The 26,452-nt window shown below is 45.3% G+C and overlaps 1 protein-coding gene across 1 annotated transcript in view; it reads left to right on the top strand.

The window, feature by feature from the left end:
• The first annotated feature begins 18,467 nt into the window (after positions 1–18,467).
• The window catches only part of ADGRA3 (adhesion G protein-coupled receptor A3), a 120,988-nt gene continuing 113,003 nt past the window's right edge, over positions 18,468–26,452 (top strand). The window contains exon 1 of the mRNA XM_077881032.1: positions 18,468–18,738. Within this exon, the coding sequence (XP_077737158.1) occupies positions 18,500–18,738 (239 nt within the window). The 5' untranslated portion in view covers positions 18,468–18,499. The remainder of the gene's footprint in view (positions 18,739–26,452) is intronic.

Here is a 26,452-nt window from a genome sequence, read left to right on the forward strand (position 1 = left end):
CATTTAAGACTGTGGACAGGATGTATCACTTACCTGTATGGCATAAGATTGCAAGCGGAAGGATTAGAATCCTTGCTATATACCTCAAATCCAGGTCCTGTTTTTCTATTTCTCATCCAGAAAAACATGCCTGATAGGCCATTTGGGTCAACTTTAAGAGACCCAAGTAGTTTTTTCCTTGAGTTTAGTGGTCGACTATTCTTGTCTGTGATCTTTATCCAAGTGCAATAAGAAGTATTGGCTATGGAGCAGATACCTCCCTAACTAGCTGGGAAGAAGTTGAGAGCTATGTGATCTCCTGAACAACACTAGCCAGCGAGTTTAGGGTTATTAGTTGTTTCTATGGCAGAAATGGTATCATTTATTACTTCTGCATAGGGTAGGAGAGCTTTCTTTTTCCAAATTGTGTAATTCCCATGGTGGAAATAATGGCCTTTATAGCACACATAAAGAAGCAATTGATGATCCCCTCCCCAGGAGTTCTGAATAGCTTATAGCTGCCTCATTTTGAAGTGACCATTTAAACCTCCAGATGGACACATGACCAACAGGTAGCCTGGTGAATTTAAACAATTGGAAGTCTCAGATAAGATTCCCAAACATGTAGGGAAAAAAATTAGTGTGGGCAAGGCAGTGCAGGCTTGCTGCCACATAAAAAGTAATATTCTTGGCAGGGGGGCAGAGGCACTTTGGGGGGTGCAGGGATTAATAATAATAGTTGGAGTCCACCATGCGGTAGATCTGGCAGGAGGCCATAGTCATGGCTTAAAATTCAACAAAGACTGCAAGGTTAGTTGAAAAGTAGTGAAGGAGAAGATGGTTATCAGAAACAAAAGTGCTGATGTGTTTGGGTTTTTTTCTTACACCTGTTCCTGAGGAGGTAGAGTCGTGAATTCTGGAGATTTTAAGAGAAGCATTATTTACGCTGGGAATTAAGTTCCAGTTAGAACATGCTGAGAGGCTGAGGTTGATGTAGTGGAGTAGTTCAGTCGCCAACATAAACCACGAAGGGGAAAGACTCCCTCGGATGTGTTGAGGTCAATCCTGCTGGTCAGGTGAGGGATGGCTTGAGCACGTAGGGACATTTGGAAAAAATGGAAGAAACTGAATGAAGGAGCTTTGTTCTCTTTTTGTTTGTAGGCTAGGGCAGGTAAGGACTGAGAACAAAGAGGAGCGAAATCATTTTCAGATATCAAGTGATAAGAGGAACATTGGTTCAAAGATTGACAGGCAAGAAGAAGCAATTTGACCAAATGTAGACAAAGATGCCAGGGTGTAAGCAGAGAAACCCTGCAGGGTCTTGTTTGGGCAGCTTGGGTAGAAGCCGACCACTCTGTGATACTGTGTCTGCTTGGTGAGTCTTGGGAAAGCAGCGTACTTCATGCTTGTCTGCTTCCTGGGGCTCTGGAAAGAGCCTCCATTTAAGGCCTTCCGGTAGATCGGATCTCTATTCAGAGTGAGGCTGATGTTTTCCTTAATGGTGCAACATGAGCCCAAGGCTGCTCCGCAGCAGTCCCGTGGTTAGGGGGACAGAGTCAAGTCCCTTCTACGTGGACTCAGGGTCAGATTTTCAGTTCTGTCTTTTCCAGAAAACGAGGTATCCAATTGGAAAACCACGTAAGCTCTGTGCTGAGATGTCTGGGGGAAAACAGAGTTGGCCTGCTGGCGAGAAGTAGGAGTGTGTTTAATCAGACGTTGGCAGCATTTAAGTTTATTGGATTGAATCAAATTAGATCTCCTAAGGTCCAAGAGGTGTAGTGGATCCTCCCTGGCCTGCCTGTAATTATTTCATAAAGGCCAAAGTGGGAGAAGCAAATAAGGATCAGAGCTAAAGGCATGACTCTGATCCCAGGCAAATGTGAGTTCTTCAGGGAATTTGGCTGGTTTGGCCCATTCCTTTTTTCCAGAGGACTAAGAATGGTAAGAAGAATGTGGAAGTACCTGTTGAACATCCTGAATATCTTACCGGTGAAATGAGTGGCTCTATTGCTAGAGAGGAACAAAAGGGTTGTCCAAGTGGGTCCTCTTAGCTACAATGGTGGCGGTCGCTGTTTGCAGGGAAAAAGCTTTCAACCATCTTGCAAATATGAAGACTATGGTTTGGAACATATTCCTATCTGCGAAACATTGAGTTGAATGAAAACCATTTACCAGTGAAGAAATGAGCCAGAAGGAGCTGGCTCTCATCCTTGTCCCACTTTTATATACTTACCAGGATTGTGTTTCTGGTAGATTGAGCAAGTGGAGGTTACTCGCTCCATATGAAGGCAGGTGCACTCCTGTTGATATTTGTGCAGGAGAGCTTTACTTCCGCAGTCATGGTGTGTAGTCCCACAGAGGCTGGAAACTAAATTGTAGGCAAGGGAAGAGCACAGACCAACCTGGGTGTCTCCAAAGCTCTTTGGAGTGGGTAAAAATCCACCATTTCCCATTAGCTTTATCAGCTTCAGGTGCTACCAGTCCTTATGCCTTAAACTCCTGGCTGCCTCAGTGGGTAGAGTATGCGACTCTTGATCTCTGCGATGTGAGTTCAAGGCCTACGTTGGGTGTAGAGGTTACTTAAAAACAAAACCCCGAAAAAAATTCCTTAAGTGGAATTTCTGTGTCCAAAGGAGACTGAGCAAGGGAGAGAGTCAGTGGTGACTAAGGAAGAAGGTTCCTGGGAAGGAGCTGCGTTAGTGTGTTTGTCAGCCAAGGAATTCTCTTTAGCTTCAGGAATCTGGCGACTCATTTGAGGTTTGATTTTGAGAATTCTCCTTGGAATGCTTGGCAATTACAGATTTTTATCTTCCCCTTGTCATCAATGCCTGAGGGCCTCTGAATGTTTATGTCTTTCGGCTGATCCTAATACAGAATTGTCTTTCTAGAAGGTCCCATTTGGTCTCCGTCTCATATTAGGTAAAGAGGGGGAATGTGAAATAAAGACTTGATCCCAAGTCATCACCATGAGTTAGTTTTATATAAAGGATGCATTCTGTAGAGAAATAATATTGATTTTTTTGACAGGGGGTCATCAGATCATCTTGGGTATAAAACACATAGAAGAAATTTGCATGACCTCATTGCTTAAATTCAGGCCAGGTGGCCTGGGGGCAAAAACAGCTAATAATAGTCTGTAAAAAGAGTTGTACCATGTTCTGGCCTACTTGATGTTATTGGCCCAAGGTCACTTCAGGCTAAGGGCTCCAGAAGCATTCAAAATGCATTTCAAGAATTCATATTGATTCTGCAGGCTGATACCAAAAGAACTTCTTGGGTTAGACTCTGTCTCAAAATGGCTCTAAGTGCTTATAATTACATTTCAAACATCTGCTGCGACAATCAGCTCTGTGCTAGTTTTTGCAACACATGGATTGACAGACAGCGTCCTTACTGACAATAGTTCTGATTCAACCTCAGCATGAGTGGTGAGAATTTGTAGCTGGGAACCTTATCTGAGCTGTCACCATTATGTCTTATCAACCCCAAGCAAATGGCCATCCCTGGATGGTGCAGACTACTGAGATTGCCTTAAATAAGAATGTTGGAAGAACTGGACTCCAATATTTGCCAGACTTTTTTTGTCCCCAGGGTTAACATTTTCATTTTCAACAACTGGAATTGAATTTTATGAATTAATTATTGGGGAGAGGGAAGGAGGGGAGTGACACTTCAAGACCTGCTATGATGGCCGTCTAGAGCAGAAGTCGGTCTACCATCTATTCTTATGAAGTCCACAAGCCAAGATGATTTTTGCATTTTTAAATAGGAAAAAGAAATCAAAAGAAGAATAACACCTCGTGACACATGAAAATTATCTGAAATTCCAATTTCTGTGTCTGTAAGTAAAGTTTTCTTGGAACACAGTGACACTCATTGATTTATGTATCATCTATCACTACTTTTCACCGTGGTAGTTGTAAGAGACTCCATAGCTGGCAAAGGCTGAACTATTTCCCACTTGGTTCTTTACAGAAAAAGTTGGCCGACCCTTACTCTAGCTCGCAGATGATAAAGAAAAACTCCCTCTGGAAGTCAGTCCCATATTTTTACCTATTTTTGCCAAAGGGAAACATTTTGCTGGAGACTATAGAGGACTAGACTAGGTACTTGTCTTTAAAAGACATAAGTGGGCAAAAGGCCCCACTTCAATGATTGAACGATCAGGTCTTCGTCATTATGACTTGGTGACAACAGTATCCTTAGATGAGCCTCCCTGGGTGCCATCTGGCATGGAATTTTTAGCTCTGTCTTCTAAAAACTGAGCGGAGACACAAAGAAAAAGAAAAGAATAATTTTCCTTGATTCCTGCAATAGCTGCAGAGAAGTCAGCTGGAATTTCCATACTTATTAGTAAAACTCAGAGACACACTCATAAAAAGCTGTACCATAAATGGGAAAAGGACTCTGTTAACTCACTGCTGGTGGGGAGTGGGGGAGGACAGAGTGCAGCAGGTGTGGTATGTGGGACAGGTGATTTTGTGCTTTTAGTGTTAGTGCTCTGAGTTCCTTTGGTGTTTAAATTGGTGTTCAGCATCCTTTGTGTTCCAGAAGGTAATCTAAGAAGGGTTCATTTAAAGTAGATAGGGTTCTTGATAAATAACAAATCCCACTTGTTGCTAAGTGGTCTCATTAACTTTGTAAAACAAAGAGACATTAAATGATTATAGGGGCTAATCAGCAATCATTTATTATTATATTATTTGTTTGGGAATGGGTTTATTCTATTTGTCTCTCTTTCTCTGCTGGCAATTCCTCCCCTTATTCCTTCTCTTCTCCCATCATTTATTTTTTTTAAGCTTATATATTAATTTATTTGAGAGAGAGCAAGAGAGAACACGGAGGGAGAGGAAGAAGCAGACTCCCCACCAAGCAGGGAGCTCGATGCAGGGCTCAAACCCAGGACCTTGGGATCATGACCCGAGCTGAAGGCAGAAGGCGGACACTTAATGGACTGAGCCACCCGGGCACCCCTTCTCCCACCATTTAGAAGTTGATTTTCTTTAGGATAGAAGATCACCAATCCCTTTTCCTTTCTCACTTTAATTTTTCAACTTAGGAAATCTTAACCTCACTTATGCTTCAAATAAAATGTTTATGTGCTGGCTTTTAAGAAAATTAATCTCCAGCCCTTGCTGAAAACTCCGGGCTATACTGATGCCTACTCAACACTGCCACCTGAATGTTTAAAATGGACTTCAGGAGGGCCTGGGTGGCAGTCAGTTCAGCTCTGACTCTTGGTTTCAGCTCAGGCCATGATGTCGAGGTATTGAGAGCCAGCCCGTGTGGGCTCCATGCTCAGAGCAGAGTCTGCTTGGAGTTTCTCTCTCCTGCTCCCTTGGCCCTCCCACTGCACGCGTGCTCTCTCTCAGACAAATGCATACATCCTAAACAAATAAAAATAAAATAAGATGGACTTCAATCTCCGCATGTCCAGTGAATGCTCCCAATCCTCCCATGCAAACGGGTCTTCCTCTAGGGCTTCCTGTCTCAATGAATGTCATCCCTGTGCAGTTGGGCAAACCAGAACCCTGGGAGTCATCCTTGCCATCGCCCTCTCCCTCATGCCTTCCATCTAAATGACTACAAAAAATGAGTCTTGTAGTTTTTAATATATTGTACCATTCATATATACCTACTTCTCTTCATCTCCATCCCCATCCTCCTCGTTCAAGCTGCCAGAATGATCTCATCTCTGGCTATAGACACCTAGTTGTTCCCCAGAATCTTCCTGCATGCTCTCCATTCCCTTTCCAACCTCTATGGAGGAGCCAAAAGAAGTATATGAAACTGCAACTTCTATGTGTCTTCCTTCTCCTGTAAACCCTTCAGTGCTTCCACACGTTATTTAAGGTGAACAACATCCTCAACTACCAAAGCCACAACCCCTGCAAGATCTGACCTTCGCCTACCTCACTCGTCTCTCTGGGTGGCAGGCTTCCCTCTGTTGGAGTCCCTGTCAAAACTGGTCTTTTCTCATTTTCCCAAATGTTCTATTTTCTTGCAGGCTGCAGGAAACTTCCACAGGCAGCTCTCCCTGAGTTTAGCTAAAATGCTTCTTGCAGTAGAACCCTCTGAAGACCATGAAGTCCATCAGAGACAAAAAGCCTTGGGCCTCAGAAGGGTTCTAGTCCTTGGTCTCCAACCCTAAACTCCCAGGAATCTCCTTTGTTCCCAGGAATCTCCTTTGTTCTCATGCAAATGTACTCACCTTGTCCTCAAAGGCCTGATCTACATTGGGGGGAATATTAAAAAGAACAGTTTTGTTCAACCCATTAAAAAGGGGGAGAGAGGGGACTCCCTGGCAAATGGATACCTTCTTGCTTTATAGTTTTTACACATGTATCATTAAAGAGTCTTCCTTCAAGATATTCTTCTTGGAACAAATATGATGATGTGTTGTCTACTGCTGCCAAAAAATTGAAAAATGTATTTACGATGCTTGCTCTCAGTCTTTTTTAAAATCAGTCTTTTTAATAAAAACTAAATGCGTGTATAAAACTTGTAAAAATCAAATAATAAAAAAGCACTACAGTGTGAAATGTAAGTTTCTTCACTGCTGATCCCTCTCCCAGAGGTAAGATTTCATTATTTACAGTTTCTTTATATCCTTCCAGAAATACTCAGTACGCACAGTACAAACGCACACACACATTTATTTATAGAGGTGGGGATCTACTATATCTCTCTTTTCCCTTAACGAGGAGATCATCCCAGATCACCACATAGGGCTCCTCTCATTCTCTTTCCTCAAGTAATAATTTGAAATGAATGACCTCCATTTGTAGTTTACCGTAACTTATTGAGCCGACTCCCTTTTTTTTTTTCAACTTAATAGACATATAGGTTCTTTCCAGTCTTTTGTCATCACCCCCCAAAAAAGGCAGCAATGCTCCATGTGTGCTGTCGTGTTATAAAGGTGCACAACATGTGGGTCCTGAATCTGAGAGAAGAAGTCCAGGGAATGGAATTGCTAGGTCAAAGGATATTTGCTGTTAACCTTTCTGAGAGATGATCCCAAATTGTCTTATAAAAATGTTGTATCACTAATTTACCACATGGTGATTATAGCTAATAATACTGTATCCTACACTTGAATGTTGTTAAGAAAGTGAATCTTAAATGTTCTCACCACACACATCAAAAAAGGAAATTATGTGATGGGCTGGAAGTGGTAGTTAACACTATGATGACAGTCATTACACAATTCATGAATGTATTCAATTAATAGGCTGACACCTTAATGTATATAATGTTGTGTGTCAGGTACATCTCAATAAATAAAGCCAGGGAAGAAAGCAAAACAAAAACTATGGTATCAATTTATATGGCACATAATCACTTACGTGAATGTTGGCTTCTCAACACTTAGAAGTCACCAAATAATAACTAACTCTGATTTTTTTTTTTAATCTGAAGGGTAAAAGTTATCATCTTGATTTTTGTTGGTAGGTTGGTTCATTGGCTTGCATTTCTTTAATGATTTAGTGAGGCTAATCATGTGCTCATGTCAGACTTTCATATCATTTTTATTTTTCTCTTTCTGGGAGCTAGCTGTTCATATAGCTCACCTGTTTTTCTTGAATAGTTGAACATTTTCTCTGATTTCTAAGTTTCAAAAAATATTTTAATTATTCCTGTACCATATATATTGCAAAGTTTTTTGTTGTTGTTTTTTTTTTAGAAACTTGGCTTTTTATTTTTTTATGGTATTTGGGCAGAATTTAAATTTTTATGGGACAAAATGTATCATTTTGAGCTTTGGGTCTTGCAGTGGCATATATGTGGACACACATATCATCTAGATGATGATATACATGCATATAAATATTATTTTTAAACATATTCTATGATTATATTTATACATTTAAATCTTTGATCTCTCAGTTATGAAAGAGGGATTTGGTGATAAGCAGTGAGTAACAATGACTGGTACCTTTTAAATAGTAATTATCCCTTTGCCAAAGGAATTTAATGAGCTCCACAACAGTAATTAAACGAGTACGTGTTTGTCCTCATCTGACAACAAATACCATGATGGTAGTGACCAAGCCTATTTTATTCATTTAATTTGTCCTTAGCATTCAGAAAAGTGCTTTACACACAGCAGATTCAGGAATTACATTCATTCATTTATTTGATAAAATGAATACATTCCTAAAACAATATTTAATTTTAAATTCATATTAGTAACTCATGGACACTATAAAAATGGAAAATAACAAACAATATAAAAAGAACTATAAAGAAGATGTTAAAATTTGCTTGCAAGCCTCCCATCCAGAGATATGTATGACTCACAGTTAGTGAATCGTCCTTCCTATCATTTTCTCTATGTAATATACTATTAGTGGTAAAGATAGCACAGTGGGAAGTTTTCTTTTTCTGCCATCAAATATGTACTTGGGAAACTCACTTTATCCTACACTTGTTCCAGTACATGTATTTTCTTTCTTTCTTTTAAATAAGTTGTTCTAAAGCTTGATTTTCTTTCTTCTTTCCTCCCTCCTTTCCTCCCCCTTCCTCCCCTTTCCTTCCTCCCTTCCTTCCTCCCTCCCTCCCTTCCTTCCTTCCTTCCTTCCTTCCTTCCTTCCTTCCTTCCTTCCTTCCTTCCTTCCTTCCTTCCTTCCCTCCTGTCTTTCTCTCTGTGCTTTCTTTCTTTCCTTATTGAAGTGTAATTGACGCACATTACATTAGCGTTAGTTGGGGAAGTGTATTTCTAACTCAGGCCAGGTTAGTTACAGAGGACTTCTTGCCCCCTCTTTTTTCTTCTCCTGTGACCCACAACAGGCTGACCATATCCCTCACTGGGAATGCCGGGAAAGGGGATTGTTATTTTTATTTTTTACTGGGATTTTACAATGTGAGAATGACGTAAAGGTGGAGCTGTTGGTGGCTTTCCAACTGTAGAGTGAATAAATAGTTTTTGCCAAATAACAAAGCCAACAAAGTGCAAAGAGATGGAAAGGGAGAGAGATCTGGGAACACTCCTTCAGCACCTAGATCCACCTATGCCTGAAACAACTTCCTATTTGTATGACCCAATATGCTCCTTTTTGTGTTTCAACTAGTTGGAGTTGTGTTTCTGTCACTTTTACCTGAAATAATTTTGACTAAAATAGAACTTTCATGGTGTAATGGGCAACGACCTACAAACACCTCACTCTTGACTTCCTCCTCTCGGAGTTTTGCAGGGAGAAGGTTAGGGGTACAAATACACAAACAAAAGAAGACAAAAATCAGAAAATACTCTTAGTTGATTGAGTAACAACCCCCAAAGGGATCAAGTAAAGGTAAATCACAGCACTGGACAGTGCCCTAGACGGAATCTCTCTTTTCCCTTAAGACTATATATTGCAATATTAGCTGCCAGAAAGTTTGTTTTTATTATATATCGCCATCAGAAGGGACTGGGTTTTATATAATGAAGATTAGAGAAGCTAATTAAGTGGATTTAGAATTTAATATACAGAGTTTTTACAACCAAACAGGCTTCCAATAGATGGGTAAGTTTTCTTGACAGGGACAGATGCAGTCAGGCTGCTGGAATTTTATCATTTATAATCTAGCAGTGATAGCATCATATATTGAAATAGGTTTTTTAAAAAAATATTTATTTTAGGGAGAGAGAAAGAGAGAGAGAGAGCATGAGTGTAGGGAGGGGCAGAGAGAAAGGGAGACAGAGAATCCTAAGCAGACTCCATGCTAAGAGTGGAGCCTGACACGGGGCTTGATTTCATGATGCGGAGATCATGATCTGTGCCAAAATCAAGAGTTGGACACTCAACTAACTGAACTACCCAGACATCCCTAATATTCAAATAGTTTAAAGAGGTAAGTTCAAGTATGAGAAATTTCAATACATATTCAACAGAGGTAAGAGTAGAGTTCATAAATAAAATTTTCCTTAAGTTACTGTACAGCAACTACCTTGGGGTTATTTGGTCATCATGAAGAGACAGATTAATGAATGGAGAAATGCTATCCATTCTTTTATTTACTTTTTCATTCATTTATTCATTCAACAAATATTTATGGAGAGCCTATGGCATGTTAGGCACTGTCCAGGTGCTAGGGACATAGTAAGAAATAAGACAAAGGCTTTCCCATCATGGAACAGACATTCAGAAGAATTTCAGTTATGTTGAACAGAACTTAGAATGCACAAATATCTGTATGGTGGTGGGTATTCACATGCAAAAAGATGAGGTCAGTTGAGGTAATTACCTGGACAAAGAGAACTGTAGAGGTCTGTCTGAGTGGAGAATATGGGCTTGCTTTTTCCTGAATTGTGTGTATGATTGCTTCAATTCCCCATCTCGCCTTCCTAGGAGAATCATTGCCCCAGGATGTCCACAGCACTAATTTTCTTGGAATTTAGAGATCTAGAGATGAAAGGAGCCGTACTTACAATTGCAATGCAGTGTTATTAAAGATGAGATGCTTTTGCAATTTCTACTGTTTATAATGATATGTTATGGTTACATAGAATGTTTTCCTCAGTGATTTCGTCCATGCATTACTTCTTTGCCTTTCCAATATCACTAGAATATAGGGAGTAATTATTAGTCCCTTGATTCTTCAGGTAGGGAAACAGAGATATTTAGTAGGTGACATAATTTAAGTTATAACTCATGACCAGATTATAAGAAAGTCTGATTACAGGTTTATAAGAGAAACCAGCTCTACCTGCAGTTTTCCCAGCTTTTCTGTTCTGGCTTTCCCATGAACTAAGAGTATGACCAGAGTTATGACCTTAGGTACCTTCACATAACCTCTAGGTTTCATTGTCATAACCTTGGTTGTGTGCAAGTCGTGTGCCAGGAACTTTCAGTGTTGTCATATTAAATGAAATTAAATTTTAAATTTAATTTAAATTGAACCCCACAACAGGAGCACCTGGGTGGTGCAGGCAGTTAGGTGTCCAGTCATGCTCTCTCTCTCTCTAGAGTAAATGAATCTTAAATTAAACCTCACAACAAATGAGAAAATCCAGGCCCCAAGAGGTTAAGTAGCTTTGCCTAAGGGAACCCAACTAAAGGTAGAGTCAATTTATTAATCCAGATCTCCTGACTTTAAAAATCAATGCTTTCTCCTCCAGATTTTTGCATTTCCTATTTCAGCATTCTATGAAGTTATATAAAAATATACATGCATTTTGATTTATCGGCATATAAACTAAAACAATCGCGTGACCCAAAATACTTGTAATATCGTGTGAGAAATACTTAACCTATCTAAATTAAAAGTCAAAAATGTAACTAAGTTTACATAACCTAAGTTTATGAATTAGCATTATTCAAGGTTCTCGAATATTAGGAGGGTGTTAAAAAATGTCACAAAAATTCAAATACCAAGATTCAGTATGTTATCAATATACTGATTCAGAGGTTGATTCAAAGAAGTGATTACTTTGTTGAGAAATGTATAATTTCAAATATACCTTCCCATTCCATACAGCTCAACAAATGGATTTTGGTATGTTAATTGACACTAAGGAAGAAGGAAGCTACTGGGCTTTTAAAACATATTGATAGAGGTTTTTTTTTTTTAAGATTTTATTTATTTATTTATTTGAGAGAGAGCAAGAGAGCACAGAGGGAGAGGGAGAAGCAGATACCCTGCTGAGCAGGGAGCACGATGAGGGGTTTGACCGATCCCAGGACCCTGAGATCATGACCTGAGCTTAACTAACTGAGTCACCCAGGTGCCCTGGAAATTTTTGATTGACATATCTGGTACTATGTCTATAGCTAATAGTTACTAGTTGGTCGATAGATTGTGGTTGCTATTGTTGGTACATAGGACTAAAACTTACAAGAACACAGCTGATATAACAAGACAGGTTATTTACCTTGTCTTTGGGACATACTCAGGCAATACTGCTATTTGGGGAAGCTAGCTACATCTCTGGTGTGCATCAAATTTCTAAATTTCCGTAAAGTCTGTTGTTTCATCTGTCATGTAATGTGTTTTCTGTGTTATTTTAAAATATTTAATTCTGCTATAAAAATAGGAAAAAAGGAAGGGGACTAGATGACACTAAGTAGAGGAGCAAATAGCTTATGACACATGGTATACATTGGGAAAGAAAGTAGGACACGTGTGTGCTAAACAGATAAAAATGATGGGGCATGTGAGAAAATGACCCATAGGTAGGAAAGGATGGAGGAACCGCTACGCACCAAGTATTGACAGCTCACTAAATACGCATAAGGCATATGAGGCACTCAATATGCATTGGGTTGGAAATGGGCTCTCCATTCGTGATACCCAATCTGGCCCTATGTGTCCTCTGTCCCAGACGCACAAATAAAACCCATGGCCGCTTCTCAGGCAGGTGATAATCATGGTCAGGCACGATGGCCCCTGCATCTAATAGAGCAAGTGAGATGTTGGCCCCAGATACCTTCCGTCTATTGGATCACCTTGCTCAAACCTCAGCTCTGGTCCTTGCAACCATATCAGCAGTGGGGAAGATTGACGTGTCTGAGTTGGAAGGGAGAGAGACAGATAGATGGACTCAGATAGTTCAAAGGAACACCAGGTGGCCCAATGTGCAGGTGACGTGATCTTTCATCTACATTCCATCCTACGTGCCTTAGCCAACCTCACCTCTTTCCTCTGCTTCTCACCAAGTGCTTTACATGGATGCGATCAACTGGCCGATTTGAGTATCTTTATTTGAACGGTGAGCCCATCTTCTGCTCCACAACCTCTGTGTAACCGGCCGGATCGTGCACTTGGAGGCTACTACTGCGTTGAGGTAATTCCCCATGTGGCGCCGCAGGACAATTCTTGCCTCATTTTTCCTCTTTACATTTAGAACTAATGGTGATTACACGGGAGTGGGCAAAGAATATACTGTTTCGGAAAGATATTTGGTCATCCAAAGAGAGCATTTAACTGTCACAGGGATACATTCCAGTAATAGTCTGGCTGCAGCAGACAAACAAAAAGAGAATTCATGGTTCGGCAGAATAAAATCATAGTGCTTAAGAGATGGTTCTAGTTCAAACTCATTTTGAAAGATAAGATTTAGTGACTTGTCAAAGATCACTAATTCTAGCAACTAGTCAGTCTGAACAGGAGCCAATGCTGTCTAAAGAGGCTGGGGGGTTGTTTGAGATATCACTGCTGTTCCTATCTGGGTCCTGGGTAATGAGTGAGCATGCATTCTAGCGCATGCTACGTAACAACTAAAAATACAAACTACAGCTGTTACATTTAATAGATTAACACTAAATGGTGCAAAAACACACACAGAATGTTTGTTTACTAACAGGGTTTATAGAGGTGTCGCTGAGACATTTCGAGTGCCGAAAATTGCTCTTCTTTCCTGCTGCCAATTTAATCATGACATTACATGGTGCCCTTTGATTCTAGAAGACTGAACTTCTATCATTCGTCTCAAGTTAGTTGACTTTAGCTGGAAGTTCATGCCCAGTTATCGAAAATATTTAATTCATCAAGGCTTTTTCTCACCAGCTAATATCTGTGAAGAACTGTGTTGGATATTGGGAACTTAAAATGACCAAAATTTAAACTCTGTCAATCAACCAACACTTTGGACTTCCTTGCAACGTCCACTGTTCTAGGAACTAGAAAACCATAACAACGGGGTGTTAAACCAGAGAATATGCATTACCAGTAAAAATGAGTCCACAGGCTCGATTGCCAGCTCAAGAATGATCTCAGTGACCCAGATGGTGTTTTTTGTCCTTCCATTCATTCTTGTTATTTTTTGAATTTTCCTTTAGGCTTTTTACCTGGTGGTCACAAAATAACCTGCTTCAGATCCAGATCTCCTGTCCCCACATTATCATCTCCAAAGCAGGGCGGATGGGGGTGGTGGGAGAGACATCTTCTTATAAGAGAAAATTTTCTATCTTGAGTCCTCTCTGCAGACTCCCCCTCAGACTGGTGTTGATGAGAAGAGCTTTCTGAGATATTGAAAGTATCCTATAGTTTGCGCCATAGTATCCTATAGTGGGTCCAAAATGGTACCCACCAGCCACGTATAGTTAGTGGGCACTTGGCTTGTTTACTGTGTTGAAAGGACTGAATTTTTAGTTTTATTTAATTGTAATTAATCTAGACTTAAATACTCATATAAAGCTAACATCTATCATATTGCACAGTATAACTTTTGGTTCTTTTTGGCTAGAAGGCCACCCACGGTTGCAAAGGAGGCTGGGAAAATGATTAGCTTTTTCAGTCTTTAAGGGAGAAAAGGTTTGGCAATGGCTCTTTGGTAGATGCAACAGTGTCTGCGATAAAAAGTAGATAAGAGTGTCATAGAGCTGGTGTTGTGGTGTGGGAGGCTAACAACATAAAAATGTAAACAAATAAATTTTAGAAGGTAGCTATCTTCAGGTTTGAACAAGCCATGTTATCTAGACTCAGTCCAGATGATCGGTCTAGATTTTCGAGTAACTTAATGGGGAGTGATCGGAGGTGGGAGTAATTTAAGAAGGCGGTTGGAAAAGCCTCTAGGAGCTCGTGGTAGAGAAAGAAGAAGACAAGCACGTAAATAAGTTATTAACAATAAACAAGGTGGCATATACGTGTATCACACCCCTATTTATTATATTCCTACATACGTAGTTGTACCCTATCCCTAATAGGAGGGACGATGCATTTGGAACACTTCTCTGGTGTCTCCTACAAGCCTTACATAATACTGCACGACTAGATTCATAGCATAGAAGCTTTGGAATGTGGTCCATCTACCATCCTTAAAGCAACAGCTGGTGCAACGCAGCTTTCCTGGATGATGTGTACACAAATACGGTCAATGAGGGATTTCTCAAGGTGTTTCTATCGGATGTTCTAACGTGGGACAATCACAAACACGGTGAAAACTCTGAAAGGACCTATTAGGTCCTACAACTTCAAATGCTAGGATGTTCGCGATGCCTGAGGGGGTATCAGCAGTAGATGGACCTGTCTGGCAAGAGGCTGTCAGGGCTGGGGTAGCTTAATTAAAGCGAAGTTTCTGATTTCACTGAGGGTAAGCAGTCACACAGAATCATCCTCTGAGGTTTTTCTAAGCGTGGAAAGGATGATGTGCCGTTTTTATGAATCCGTACCGGTACAGAAAGGATGATAAAGGAGGGTGGTATGATTCAAAGGGGAGAGTGTTGAGAGATATGCTCTCTAAAGTTCTTTCTGTCTTTCAGATACCACTCTCTCGTGATCTCTAAGGAGTTTTATTTTTCAAAGATAGCATGAATTCTGTGCAAGAATGGCTGAGATCACCTATATAATAAAACATTTCATCTCTTCCATGTTTCTTCTTGGATTCATGGTACCACCTGAGATTCTTTTTCTTATAATTCTATGCTTTATATAACTTTCGTGATGGTAGTGAAGTAAAAAGAGGATATGTACCTAATTGGTGCTGGTACTCGTGGCACACAAATATCAAAACAGACACGCACAGTTTCAACTATAGGCTGAGATAGAACATGTGAAAATATGCACAGATTCTAAGTTCACATGACAATTTGTAGCCATGATGCTGGTAATATGGCTATTGAAAACTTCCATTTCGCTTCTATTTTTTTATAAAGAAAATGGATGATGACAATGATAGTTTTGTTAGTGGATAATAACTCTTTACATGAATTCAAGAGAAATCTGAACAATTTTGCCTACTTAACACAAACATTTATTTTTGCTTTCTAGCTGATTTACAGATTTACGTATTTATTTTTTATTTTTTGTTAGGCTCCACGCCTAAGATGGTGCTTGAACTCCACAACCCTGAGATCAAGAGTCCCATGCTCTTCTGACTGAACCAGCCAGACACCCCCGACTTATAGATTTAAAGCTATTTAATGGTAATGATGATCTCCCATTTTTTCTACCCATTAGTGTGGAGGTCTATGGTGTTCAATGAGGTAGCCATTGGGCCCCTTGGGCTTTTTAAACTCTAAATCAATTAAAATTAAATAAACCAGGGACTCCTGTGTGGCTCAGCGGTTGAGCATCTGCCTTTGGCTCAGGGCGGACCCCGGGGTCCTGGGATCGAGTCCCTCATCTAGTTCCCCACAGGAAGCCTGCTTCTCCCTCTGCCTGTGTCTCTGCCTCTCTCTGTGTGTCTCTTCATGAATAAATAAATAAAGTCTTTAAAAAATTAAATTAAACTGAAAAATTATCTTACCTTACATTGGCTACCTATCAAGTGTTAAACAGCCACCTGTGGCTGCCATATTGGACAACACAGACCTAGAATATTTCTATCAGAGAAGGTACCATTAGCAATGGTTACTGTTGGGTTTATGTAGTTGAATCTCAAAAAATGTTGGTCAAAGGAAGTGCTATTTAAATATTAATGCAAGCGGGTATGTTAAATGGAGATCATCTGTTTACTATTGAGAAAATTCTAATCATAGATTCCTGGGAATTGGTCCCTTTGACCAACTCTGCCAAGGCCTCAGGCCCACACAAGAAAGACTCTGCACTGCGCTCTGCATTTTAGGGGGCACCATTTTCGCTCCCCTCTGCAAGAGGTAACATTCTCCAGGGCCAAGGGCTGTGTTCCCCAAGAGCTCGCGTCCCTTTCCTGCTTCTTGCCCTTATCCAATTTACCCAGGACCCAGGAATTCACTGATCAAAGACTCCTGGGGTGCCTGGGTGGCTCAGTGGGTTATGCATCTGACTCTTGGTTTCCGCTCAGGTCATGATCTCAGGGGTCATGAGAGAGACCCCTGGTTCCTTCAGCAGAGTCCCCGTCAAGATCGTTTCCCTTTGCTCCTCCTGTACTTGCCAGCCCTGTGGGCAGGAGAGCTCGCTCTCAGATAAATGCATTAATTAAAAAAAAAAAAAAATCCCCAGGGTATTTCCAGGTCCTGAGCAGGTCTCTTTCCAGAATCGTCCTCCCAAGGGAAGAGCAGACCACTGCTGTGTGCACTGCTAGGCCGAAGGTGACCATCTGAGGGCCTGGATAGAGGGTGGTTGGGGGGGTGCTCAGGTTGCATACTTGGGCAGAAAGACCCTCCTGCTGAGGAACAGAGCTGGCCCAGGAAGCAACGCGGCTGGGAGCGGGAAGGCTGAGCACTGGGGTCTGGCTCTTTCCTGCCCGCTGGGTTTCAGGGTGGAGCTGCAAGGGATCTGTAGACACACTTGGACTTTGGGGTGTGTGTGTGTGTGATTAAGGTGTGCTTCTCGAGGTAAGACAACAGAATAGGTTTTGTTAGCTTGGCGTATTTCTTGTATTTAAAGGTAGAGTTTGTCAGCCCTGGTCTTGCAAACATGGGGGGGGGGGTGCGGAGCTGGAGCCCTGCATAGAAGAGAGCCGGATTCAGCTGCGGGTCTTGGCCAGTCTGGCCATTATCACTGCTCTAACTGGTCACAACTCCGGTATCTGCGGATGTCAGGGGAACGTTTCTTTCCAAGGGCTGCTGGTCCAGCGCCCCCCCCACCCCATGCATCCTTCCCAGGGAGCCCAGCTGGAGTTGCTGAAAGCCAGGAGCAGCTCCTGAGGGTCCAGGTTCCAGGAGGGGGGGCCTGTGCCTTGCTCGGGTGCATGTGGGACAAATGAAACTACGGTGTTCCAAGAGAAGGCGTGAAATCGCTGGGGGGGGGGGACTGCGATGCACCCCGTGAAAGTGTGATTCAAAAGCAGGTGGTGTGCAGGAGCAAGCACGGCCGTCTATCATGAGGTTGGCAGGGGCATGCATTCCCTGAGGATGCTGGGGGGGTGACGGAGAGGGCAGTCCACAGGCTGACAGCCCGTCGGGGGCCGGCTCCCTGTCCCGTCCGTCTCCCGGTAAATTCCCTCCCGCTCTTCTCAGTCCGGCCCCCGGGGCGGGGCGGGGCGGGGGGGGGGGCGCACGGGGCGGCTTTGTCCGCGGGCGGCGGACGGATGCGAGGGAGAGCGGACACCGTGGCTGGAGTTTGCAGTAGAACTTTCTTCCGCGCTCGGCGCGGCTCCCGAGCTCCCGCGGGGCGCTCCCGACTCCCGCGCGGGCGGGGGCCGGGGCCGGGGCCTGGGCCGGGACGGGCGAGCTGCGCGGCGGGCCGAGGGGGCGGAGGGGGCGGGGCGGTGGGCGGGGCTGCGGGAGGCGGGGAGGAGGGGCGTGGCGGCGCCGAGGGGGCGTGGCGAGGAGGGTGTGGGCGTGTCTAGGGCGTGGCGATGGGGTGTGGGCGTGGCGAGGGCCCGTGGCGGCGGGGAGGAGGGGCGGGCGGCGCCGAGGGGCGTGGCTACGAGGGCGAGGGGCGTGGCGGGGGCGTGGCGGGGGCGGGAGGCGGGAGGCGCCGCCGCGGGCAGCGGCCGGGGGAGGCGGCGCCGGCGGAGGACGAGGAGGCGGCGCTCCCGCGGGGCCCGAGAGCGGCCGTGACCCCGCGGCTCCCCCAGGCCGAGCGCGGCCGCGGCGGACAAAGGAGCATGCTGGCGCCGAGGAGGGCCCGTCCTGCGGCCGCCCCGAGGCCCCGGGCGCCGCCGGCCCCGCGCCGCGCCCCCGCCCCCGCCCGCCCGAGCGCCCGCCCGGCCCGCTAGGCCCCGGCCCGCAGCATGGAGCCGCCCGGGCGCCGGCGGGGCCGCCCGCTGCCGCTGCCGCTCGCGCTGCTGGCGCTGCTGGCGCTGCCGGGAGGAGGCGGCGGGGCCGCGGCGCTGCCCCCGGGCTGCAAGCACGACGGGCGGCCGCGGGGGGCGGGCAGGGCGGGCGCCGCCGAGGGCAAGGTGGTGTGCAGCAGCCTGGAGCTGGCGCAGGTCCTGCCCCCCGACACGCTGCCCAACCGCACGGTCACCCTGTGAGTAGCGCTCGCGCCGGGCCCTCCCGGGCGCCCCCTCGGAGCGGGGTCCCCGGGCCGCGCTTTGTGCGCTGGCTCCGCCGCGGGGCTCGGCGACCGCGCGGGCCGGCCGCCCCGGGGCCACGTGAGGATGCCAGGGACGCCGGACCCGCCCCGCCCCGCCGGGCCCCCACCTGCGGGCCCCCACCTGCGAGCCCCCCACCTGCGGGAGCCCCACCTGCGGGCGCCCCACCTGGGCCCCCCACCTGCGGGCCTCCCCGCCTGCGGGCCTCCCCACCTGAGGGCCCCCCACCTGCGGGCCCCCCACCTGCGGGCCTCCACCTGCGAGCCCCCCACCTGCGGACCCTCACCTGCGGGCCCCCATCTGCGGTCCCCCCACCTGCGGTCCCCCCACCTGCGGGCCCCCACCTGCGGTCCCCCCACCTGCGGGCCTCCACCTGCGGGCCTCCACCTGCGAGCCCCCCACCTGCGAGCCCTCACCTGCGGGCCCCCATCTGCGGTCCCCCCACCTGCGGCTCCCCACCCGCGGGCCCCCACCTGCAGTGCGCACGACGGGTGGCGGGGCGCTTGGACCGCCCGCAGCTGCCGCGCCCCTGGGCTCTCCCGGCCTTTCGCTCCCCGCGAAAGCACCTTTTAACCTGGGGTTGCTGCTAAGGGCGAGAAAGACAGGTGAGCCGGGCACCCTCCCGCCCGGGTTTCGTGCGTTTGTGCGCTCCTGTTTGAAAGCCCGAGAACTTTGGGATTGAAAACGGGGCTTGTGGATAAGCCTTGCAGCTCGCGGGGCCGCGTGGTTGAGTTTCCCACCAGAAGGAGACGTTTTTGGGCTCGTAACTCCCATTCGTGCCCGGATTCACGGTCCCGTGTCGCCAGCCGGGCGCTTGGGGTCCTCTTCGGACGATGAATCGGTTTGGTGAAGTTTGTTTCCGATGCGTCTTGAGTCGAACTGAGATAGGAGCCCTCGGCCCCTCTGCCTTCTTCTGGCTGGAAAGTTTCCTAAAGAAGAATCAAGGCTGTAAAAACATGAAGGCAAGGGGAGCAGGGTGACCTCGGAGAAGCTTAAAACGTGGTTTTTAATGTGACCCCAGTTAAGCAGGATGTATGGGAAGGGGAGGATAAATCTCATTACACCCTCGTTCTCCTCTTTCCTTTTTTTTTTTTTTTTTTTTTTTGAATTAAGGAAGGTTCTGAACACAGGAAAACTGTGTTTCTGTCTTTGGAGAAATGAAAAGGGGTCAGATAGTTTTTGTTTGACTCCTCTACTGACGCTTGACCATTTGGTAGTGGCAGCAGCTGTATTTATTTATTTCGTAGCCGGATTCTTTGAAGTGGAAATTTGGGGTATGGGACCTTTAATTACAGTCTCGAGTCAAAAAGAGAAGAGCCCTGTGTTGGAGGGATCCCTTTATAACTTTGCGGAAATTAGTCATCATGCATTTGGGTTCAGCGGCGCTCCAGCTGATTCAAGTTTAGGTCGAGTTTTTTTTTTTTTTCCCCCCCGAATGTCAACAGTTTCAGCTGTATTCAATCAGCTATCTGTGAATTGGTTTTGCTTTGCAGATTTTTAGGTGGTGGCATAGAAAATCCCTCTTGAGCGTATTATCAGACTATTTGTCAGTGAACTTTTCACGAACTGATTAAAATATAGGTGCCTTTGGAAAGTCACGTTAATCCAATATTTCTTGCCACCTAAAACCTCTCTAGAGGAAAATGAAATTAATAGAATTTAAGGAATGGGAAGGACCTATCGGCGATTTAAGGATCAGCTGATGTTCTGGATTCAGTTGGGTCAGGATAATTCAGACCTGGTACAGGGTCTTCTGGACCAGCCCCCTCATTTCACTAGGGAATAAATCAGAGTCGTGCCCGCTTAAGTGACCCAAGTTCCCAAAGAGATTGAGCGGCAGGTCCATGGCCCTGCTGTCCTGTGTGCAGTTCAGATGCTTTCTCATCTCTCCCCCTGGCCTTCCTCTTTCTTAGTTCCGTGTGTGTGTGTGTGTGTGTGTGTGTGTGTGTGTGTAGCGTTTCCTAGGTAGCAGGCAGGTCTTAGTTTCCTGGGAGTGTGGCAAATTACCATACATTTGGTGGCATAAAACAAGAAATTTCTTTTCTCACAGCCCTGGAGGCAGCCCTGGAAGTCACGGGGTCATCAGAGCCGCGCTTTCTCCAAAGGGTCTTTCAGCTTCTGACGTGACTTGGACTGTGGCATCCCAGTGCCAGGCTCTGCCTCTGTCTTAAGGTGGCTTCTTCCCCGTGAGTCTGTGTTTCAAATATTGTCCTTCCTCTAACAAGGACACCGGTCACTGACTTTAGGGTCAACCCTAAGCCCAGGATGATCTCATCTAAGGACGTTTAACTTAATTACATCTGCAGAGACCCTATTTCCAAGTGAGGTCACTTTCAGAGGCACCAGGGGTGAGAACTTTGGGCCTCTCTTGGGGGCATACTCTTCAACTCACTGTAGAATATAAATAAAAACTTGGTCTTTCTTCAGGAATTACAAGTATTGGGAGAGAAATATTCATGAATTCAGAACAATATGGTAAATGCTCTAATATTGGGGTGGACATGTAGCAAAAGAAACTGAGGTGGGCAAGCCAGGGCCCCTTGGGACATAGTTGTCAGGATCCAGGATCTGAGGATCCTGAGCCAATTTGAGGAGGATTTGTGTACGATTTAGGGGATGGCGGGGTGGGGGGGGGAGACCCGCCTCCCCATCCCTCCTACCCCCAGGTGTGCCCACAGGCTTCCAGAGGGCAGTGGTGCTGGCTGTGCTGGGCTGTGCAGTTGACATTGCTAAGATGTCAAGGGCAAGTGTCCACTGCCTGGAGTGGTCAGAGAGGAGCCTGTAAGGGCCAGGTCAAGGACAGGAAGTCTCTCTGGTTTTAATTTTAATCCCTTGGGTGTGGCCGTGTTCAGCTGAGCTGTGATGTGGCTGCTGCAAATAAAGTGAACGGGACAGAATTTTTCTTTTTCCCTTTTTTTTTTTTTTTTTTTAAAATAATGGAAAATAAGGTCATTTTTACCTAGTGGATGAACTGGACGTCAGCATAGCCAAGAGCTCGGACCCTTCAGCTACTGTAGGGAACAAACACTTACTTTCTTATTTAGCTGTGTTTGTGGAGAGGTCCGGGAGAAATCCTCAGCTTGACCACACTGGTTTCCTATATCATGTAGTCTTTGGTATTAAAGAATTAAATTCTTTAATTCCTGCCCCCCCCCTTTTTTTATACCCAGATTGAATGAAAATTTAACTTTTCAGTGTTTTTGTTCGAAATATAAATTAGTCTTGTGTTTTGAAGTACAGCTCGATATTTTAAGTGTTAAAAATTGTGAGGACTTCAGTGATACAAAGTTTTACAAACTTAGCCTTGCTTTTCAGAAGTGTGTGAGGGTTCCTCCCACCCCCCATGATGCTGCATAGTGATTCTAGGTAAAGGATTTTTTTTTAAAGAAATTTTTGATATGTCCAATACTTTAGGGGCAAAGTCCAGGTTTTTCTCAGACTGTTCCACACAAAGTAAAGTGTGGGTTTTGGTTTTTTACTTTTTAAAAAGCGATATTCCTTTTTTTTTTTCCCACCGGAGACCTGATCATGGGTCCTCAGCCAGTGCATGCACCCGGCTCAGTGTCAGGTAGACAAAAGGGAATGCTCGGATTGTTTAGAAACCTAAACCTAGTTGGAAGGAAGGTTTTGCACAAAGGCAGCATTTAGGGAACAACTGCAGAATGTCTGTAATTAAGCCCTAAATCCTGTGCTGCCGCCTGTTTAAATGCTTTAGGAAGCCTGCAGAGTTGAGGTCGGTGGGAGCTGCGTGTTTCCTGGAGAGGTTCGGCCGTGAGCACACCCGAGGGACAGGAAGGCCGGGCCGAGCGCAAGCATCTGGGGCTGCGGTAGCGGTGCGGCCCGGTGCCCTGAGCCGGGGACCCCGACCCGGCTTTCATGACCAGGTGTGGTGGGGGTCAGCTCGGGAGCTGGCGCCGCGGGGACACGCGGGAGGACGGGTCCTCGGAGCCACGGCGTGTGCAGCGCCCGGGGAGGAGTGGGCGCCCCGCTTGGGAGATGCGGAGGCCGGAGATGGGGGGAACAGGGAATAGGGGGCGGTGGGGGGAGCAAGCGCAGGTGCAGGTTGTGCAGGCACTGTGGGGCACTGTGCATACTGTGGGGCGCTGTGCACACTGTGGGGCGCTGTGCATAGTGTAGGGGCTCTGTGTATACTGTAGGACTGCTGTGCATACTGTGGGGCGCTGTGCATACTGTAGGGGCGCTGTGCACACTAGGCGCTGTGCACACTGGAGCACTGTGCACACTGTGGAGCACTATGCATACTGTAGGCACTGTGCATACTGTGGGGCATTGTGCATAGTGTAGGGGCTCTGAATACTGTGGGGCACTGTGTATACTGTAGGAGCGCTGTGCATACTGTGGGGCGCTATGCATACTGTAGGGGCACTGTGCATAGTGTAGGGGTGCTGTGCATACTATAGGCACTGTGCATAGTGTAGGGACGCTGTGCATACTGTGGGGCACTGCATAGTGTAGGGGCTCTGTGCATACTGTGGGGCACTGTGCATACTGTAGGAGCACTATGCATACTGTGGGCCACTGTGCATACTGTAGGGGCACTGTGCATATTGTAGGAGTGCTGTGCACACTGGGGTGCTGTACATATTGTAGAGGCGCTGTACATACTGTAGGAGCGCTGTGAATACTGTGGGGTGCTGTGCATACTGTAGGGGTGCTGTGCATATTGTAGGGGTGCTGCGCATATTGTAGAGGCGCTGTGCATACGGTGGGGCGCTGTGCATACTGTGGGGCACTGCACACTGGGGCACTGAGCATACTGTAGGCACTGTGCTTATGGTGGGGCACTGCACACACTGTAGGTGCTGTGCAGCTGGGGCGCTGTGCATTCTGTGAGGCACTGCATACCCTGGGGTGCTGTGCATACCTTGGGGTGCTGTGCATACTGTAGGCACTATGCTCAGTGCTAAGAGTGTTCAGGGATAAAAATAAGACCAGATTTTTTTCATCTGAGGATCGGTCCTATGGACAAAGTCTCTGCCTAATGCAACATACTCGCACCATCACCCCAGTAGAGTCTGGGCCGGGTTCCCTCGCGCCATCCCCCCAGCAGGTTTGGGCCGGGTGCCCTGTACATCTGGGTGGGTCCCTTACTCTTGCCTGGAGTCCCTATCCTGGTAAATTCTGGGTTCTTCACAATCCAGCTCAACTGCTTCGAGCTTTTCTCTCGCCGTCTGACTTCTGATCCATCCCTTCTCTGAACCCGGGTGGTGTCTACTGTCTGTGCTCCCAGGTCACTTTGTGTGACACTTGGTACTGCTCTCCTCTAAAGCGTGTGCTGATACCCTTGAAGGACCGCGAAACCTGGCGTAGTCCAGTGCCTGGAGTATGGCTGGGAACGTAGCTGCTCTACGTGATTGACAAGAATCATACCCACAAAGTTGATACCTACCGGATGGTGGGACAAGAGGACAAGTGGAGGGATGGGGGAGGGATGTGAATGCAGATTTTTACTCTATTATGGCAAATGAGGACAATTCTTTATTTAGGTCAGCATTTCATGGCTGTAGGGTCCCCAATGCAAGAAGGGTTTATTGTATCTGTTTACAGTTACACTAAAAAAAAAAAAAAAAGGTTTATTTAGAGAGAGAGCTCACTAAGTCGGGGGAGAGGGGCAAAGAGAGAAGGAGCGAGAGAGTCTCAAGCAACTGTTGCTGAGGGCGGAGCTCGACCCTGGGCTCCATCCAGGACCCCAAGATCCTGACCTGAGCCAAAATCAAGAGTTGGCCGCTGAACCTACTAAGCCACCAGGTGCCCTTTACAGTTAGTTTGATGTAAGTGATCTTATGTGTGTGGTGACTACACACACACCAGTGTGGAGGCAGGTTGCTCAAAGATTGCAGGATTTGGGGCAGACTTAGGCATTTGGTCCATGAATGCAAATCTTAAGTTTTTTCCAATATGATGAGAAGGTTTTACGTGACCCAGCCTCTGAATCTTGTTGCTTCTTGCCTGCTTGGAGTGCTCCAGCATCAGGAGTGTATGAGTGGAGTTGGTGGGTTTGGCAATAAACCAGAAATTAAAATGCCAGGAACAAAAGAACACAGGAGCCTTTGGAGATCCTTGCTCCAGTTCAGCTGCTTTTCCCAGGAGCCTGTAAAGATGGTTTTAAAAAACAGGCAACCCCCATGCCACCCTCCCCCTCCCCCCCCAAAAAAAATACAACCAGAAGTAAAAGCTCTTTAAAATAAGTTAGAAAATGACAGTGCAAAGTTTTAGTGTAATCAGTGATTTTTTTTTTTTTTTTTTTTTTCTATTTAGCTGCATGTGTGAAAGCCATTGTTTTCTATATTGGCTGTATTCCTGTGCAGGAATCTTAAGTCCAGAGAACACAACTCGTTTGTTGTTGTGTCAACATTTTTTTTTTCCATAAACACACAAAAATTAGGATACAGAGTCCGTTAAATTTTAGTAGCTTATTAAGTCAGGTTTTACAAAGATAGGGAAGCGATAGATGCATACTTGGTCAATGAGGTTTTAATTGTTGCTGACTAAATTTATTTTAAAATTTAATGTAATTTTAATGCTTTATGTGTGGTTTGGCTTACATTTATGTTCAAATGCAGACAATTTTAGTCTGAGGAGAGAGTTTTAAAGAAAGTAAGCATCGTTTCCCAAGCTGTGGTTTTCTTTTTTTCTTTTTTCTTCACGACTAAACTTTTCGGAAATTTTTCATGCTGGTAAGGGAATGTCAGCGTGGGGGGGACAGAGATGTGGGGGGCATCTCCCGGAAGGCGCGTGTGTGTCTTGGCAGCCTTTACTACCATGTCGAGCCCATGGGCTCGTCACCCAGGGAAGCATGTCCTGCCCTCAGATCCCTCCTGGACAGGGTCTAAAGGGAACAAAATGAAAGTTTAAGGGATTGGTCTAAGATTATTCAGAACAATTTCCTCCTCTCTCCCACCCCCAACACTCTGGTCCTCTTTTTCCTTTTTTTTCCTTTTTGTAAGCTGTTAAGCCCAGGCTTAAATCTGTGTTTTCCCACATACAGCAGGGTCTGACCAAAGACCAGAATCTACTGCAGGTATTTACTGTTCTCTAGTGGCATTTCTTTTTCTTTTAATGTTTCTAGTATCCAGCTTTAATAAATTTATCGCATTCTCTTATGGCAGTTAATATTTGGGTTTCATTATTCATTTCATTGGTTTAAAAATATAAAGGAAACTATATAAATTATATATAGGAAGAAACTGTGTTCCCCGATGAACTGTAAGCTTATAAATCCTTAATAAAAGAGAAAGTTAAAAAAAAACACTCGTTGAGGTTAAAACCAGGAAAGAAAAGGAAAAACATACAGTCTTTCAAGATGATCTTGTTTTGAAGAGATATAAAATGGAAAAGTATTTTTCCTAAAGTATTTGATACTTACTGAAGTAGTGTATTTTTTAAAAAAATAATGTATAGTTTACATGCAATATTAGTTTCAGGTACCCAACATAGTGATTAGACAGTTTGATACACTGTGCAGTGCTCAGCGCACTAAGTATAGTGATAATCGGTCACCAAATTCATTACGATATTGTTGACTATATTCCCTATGCTGTACTTTTCATTCCATGTAATATTTTATAACTGGAAGTTTGTGCCTTTTAATCCCTTACACCTATTTTGCCCATCCCTCCTCTGGCAACC

Source organism: Canis aureus, chromosome 2 (genome assembly GCF_053574225.1).
Source record: "Canis aureus isolate CA01 chromosome 2, VMU_Caureus_v.1.0, whole genome shotgun sequence".
Classification (NCBI taxonomy): Eukaryota; Metazoa; Chordata; class Mammalia; order Carnivora; family Canidae; genus Canis; species Canis aureus.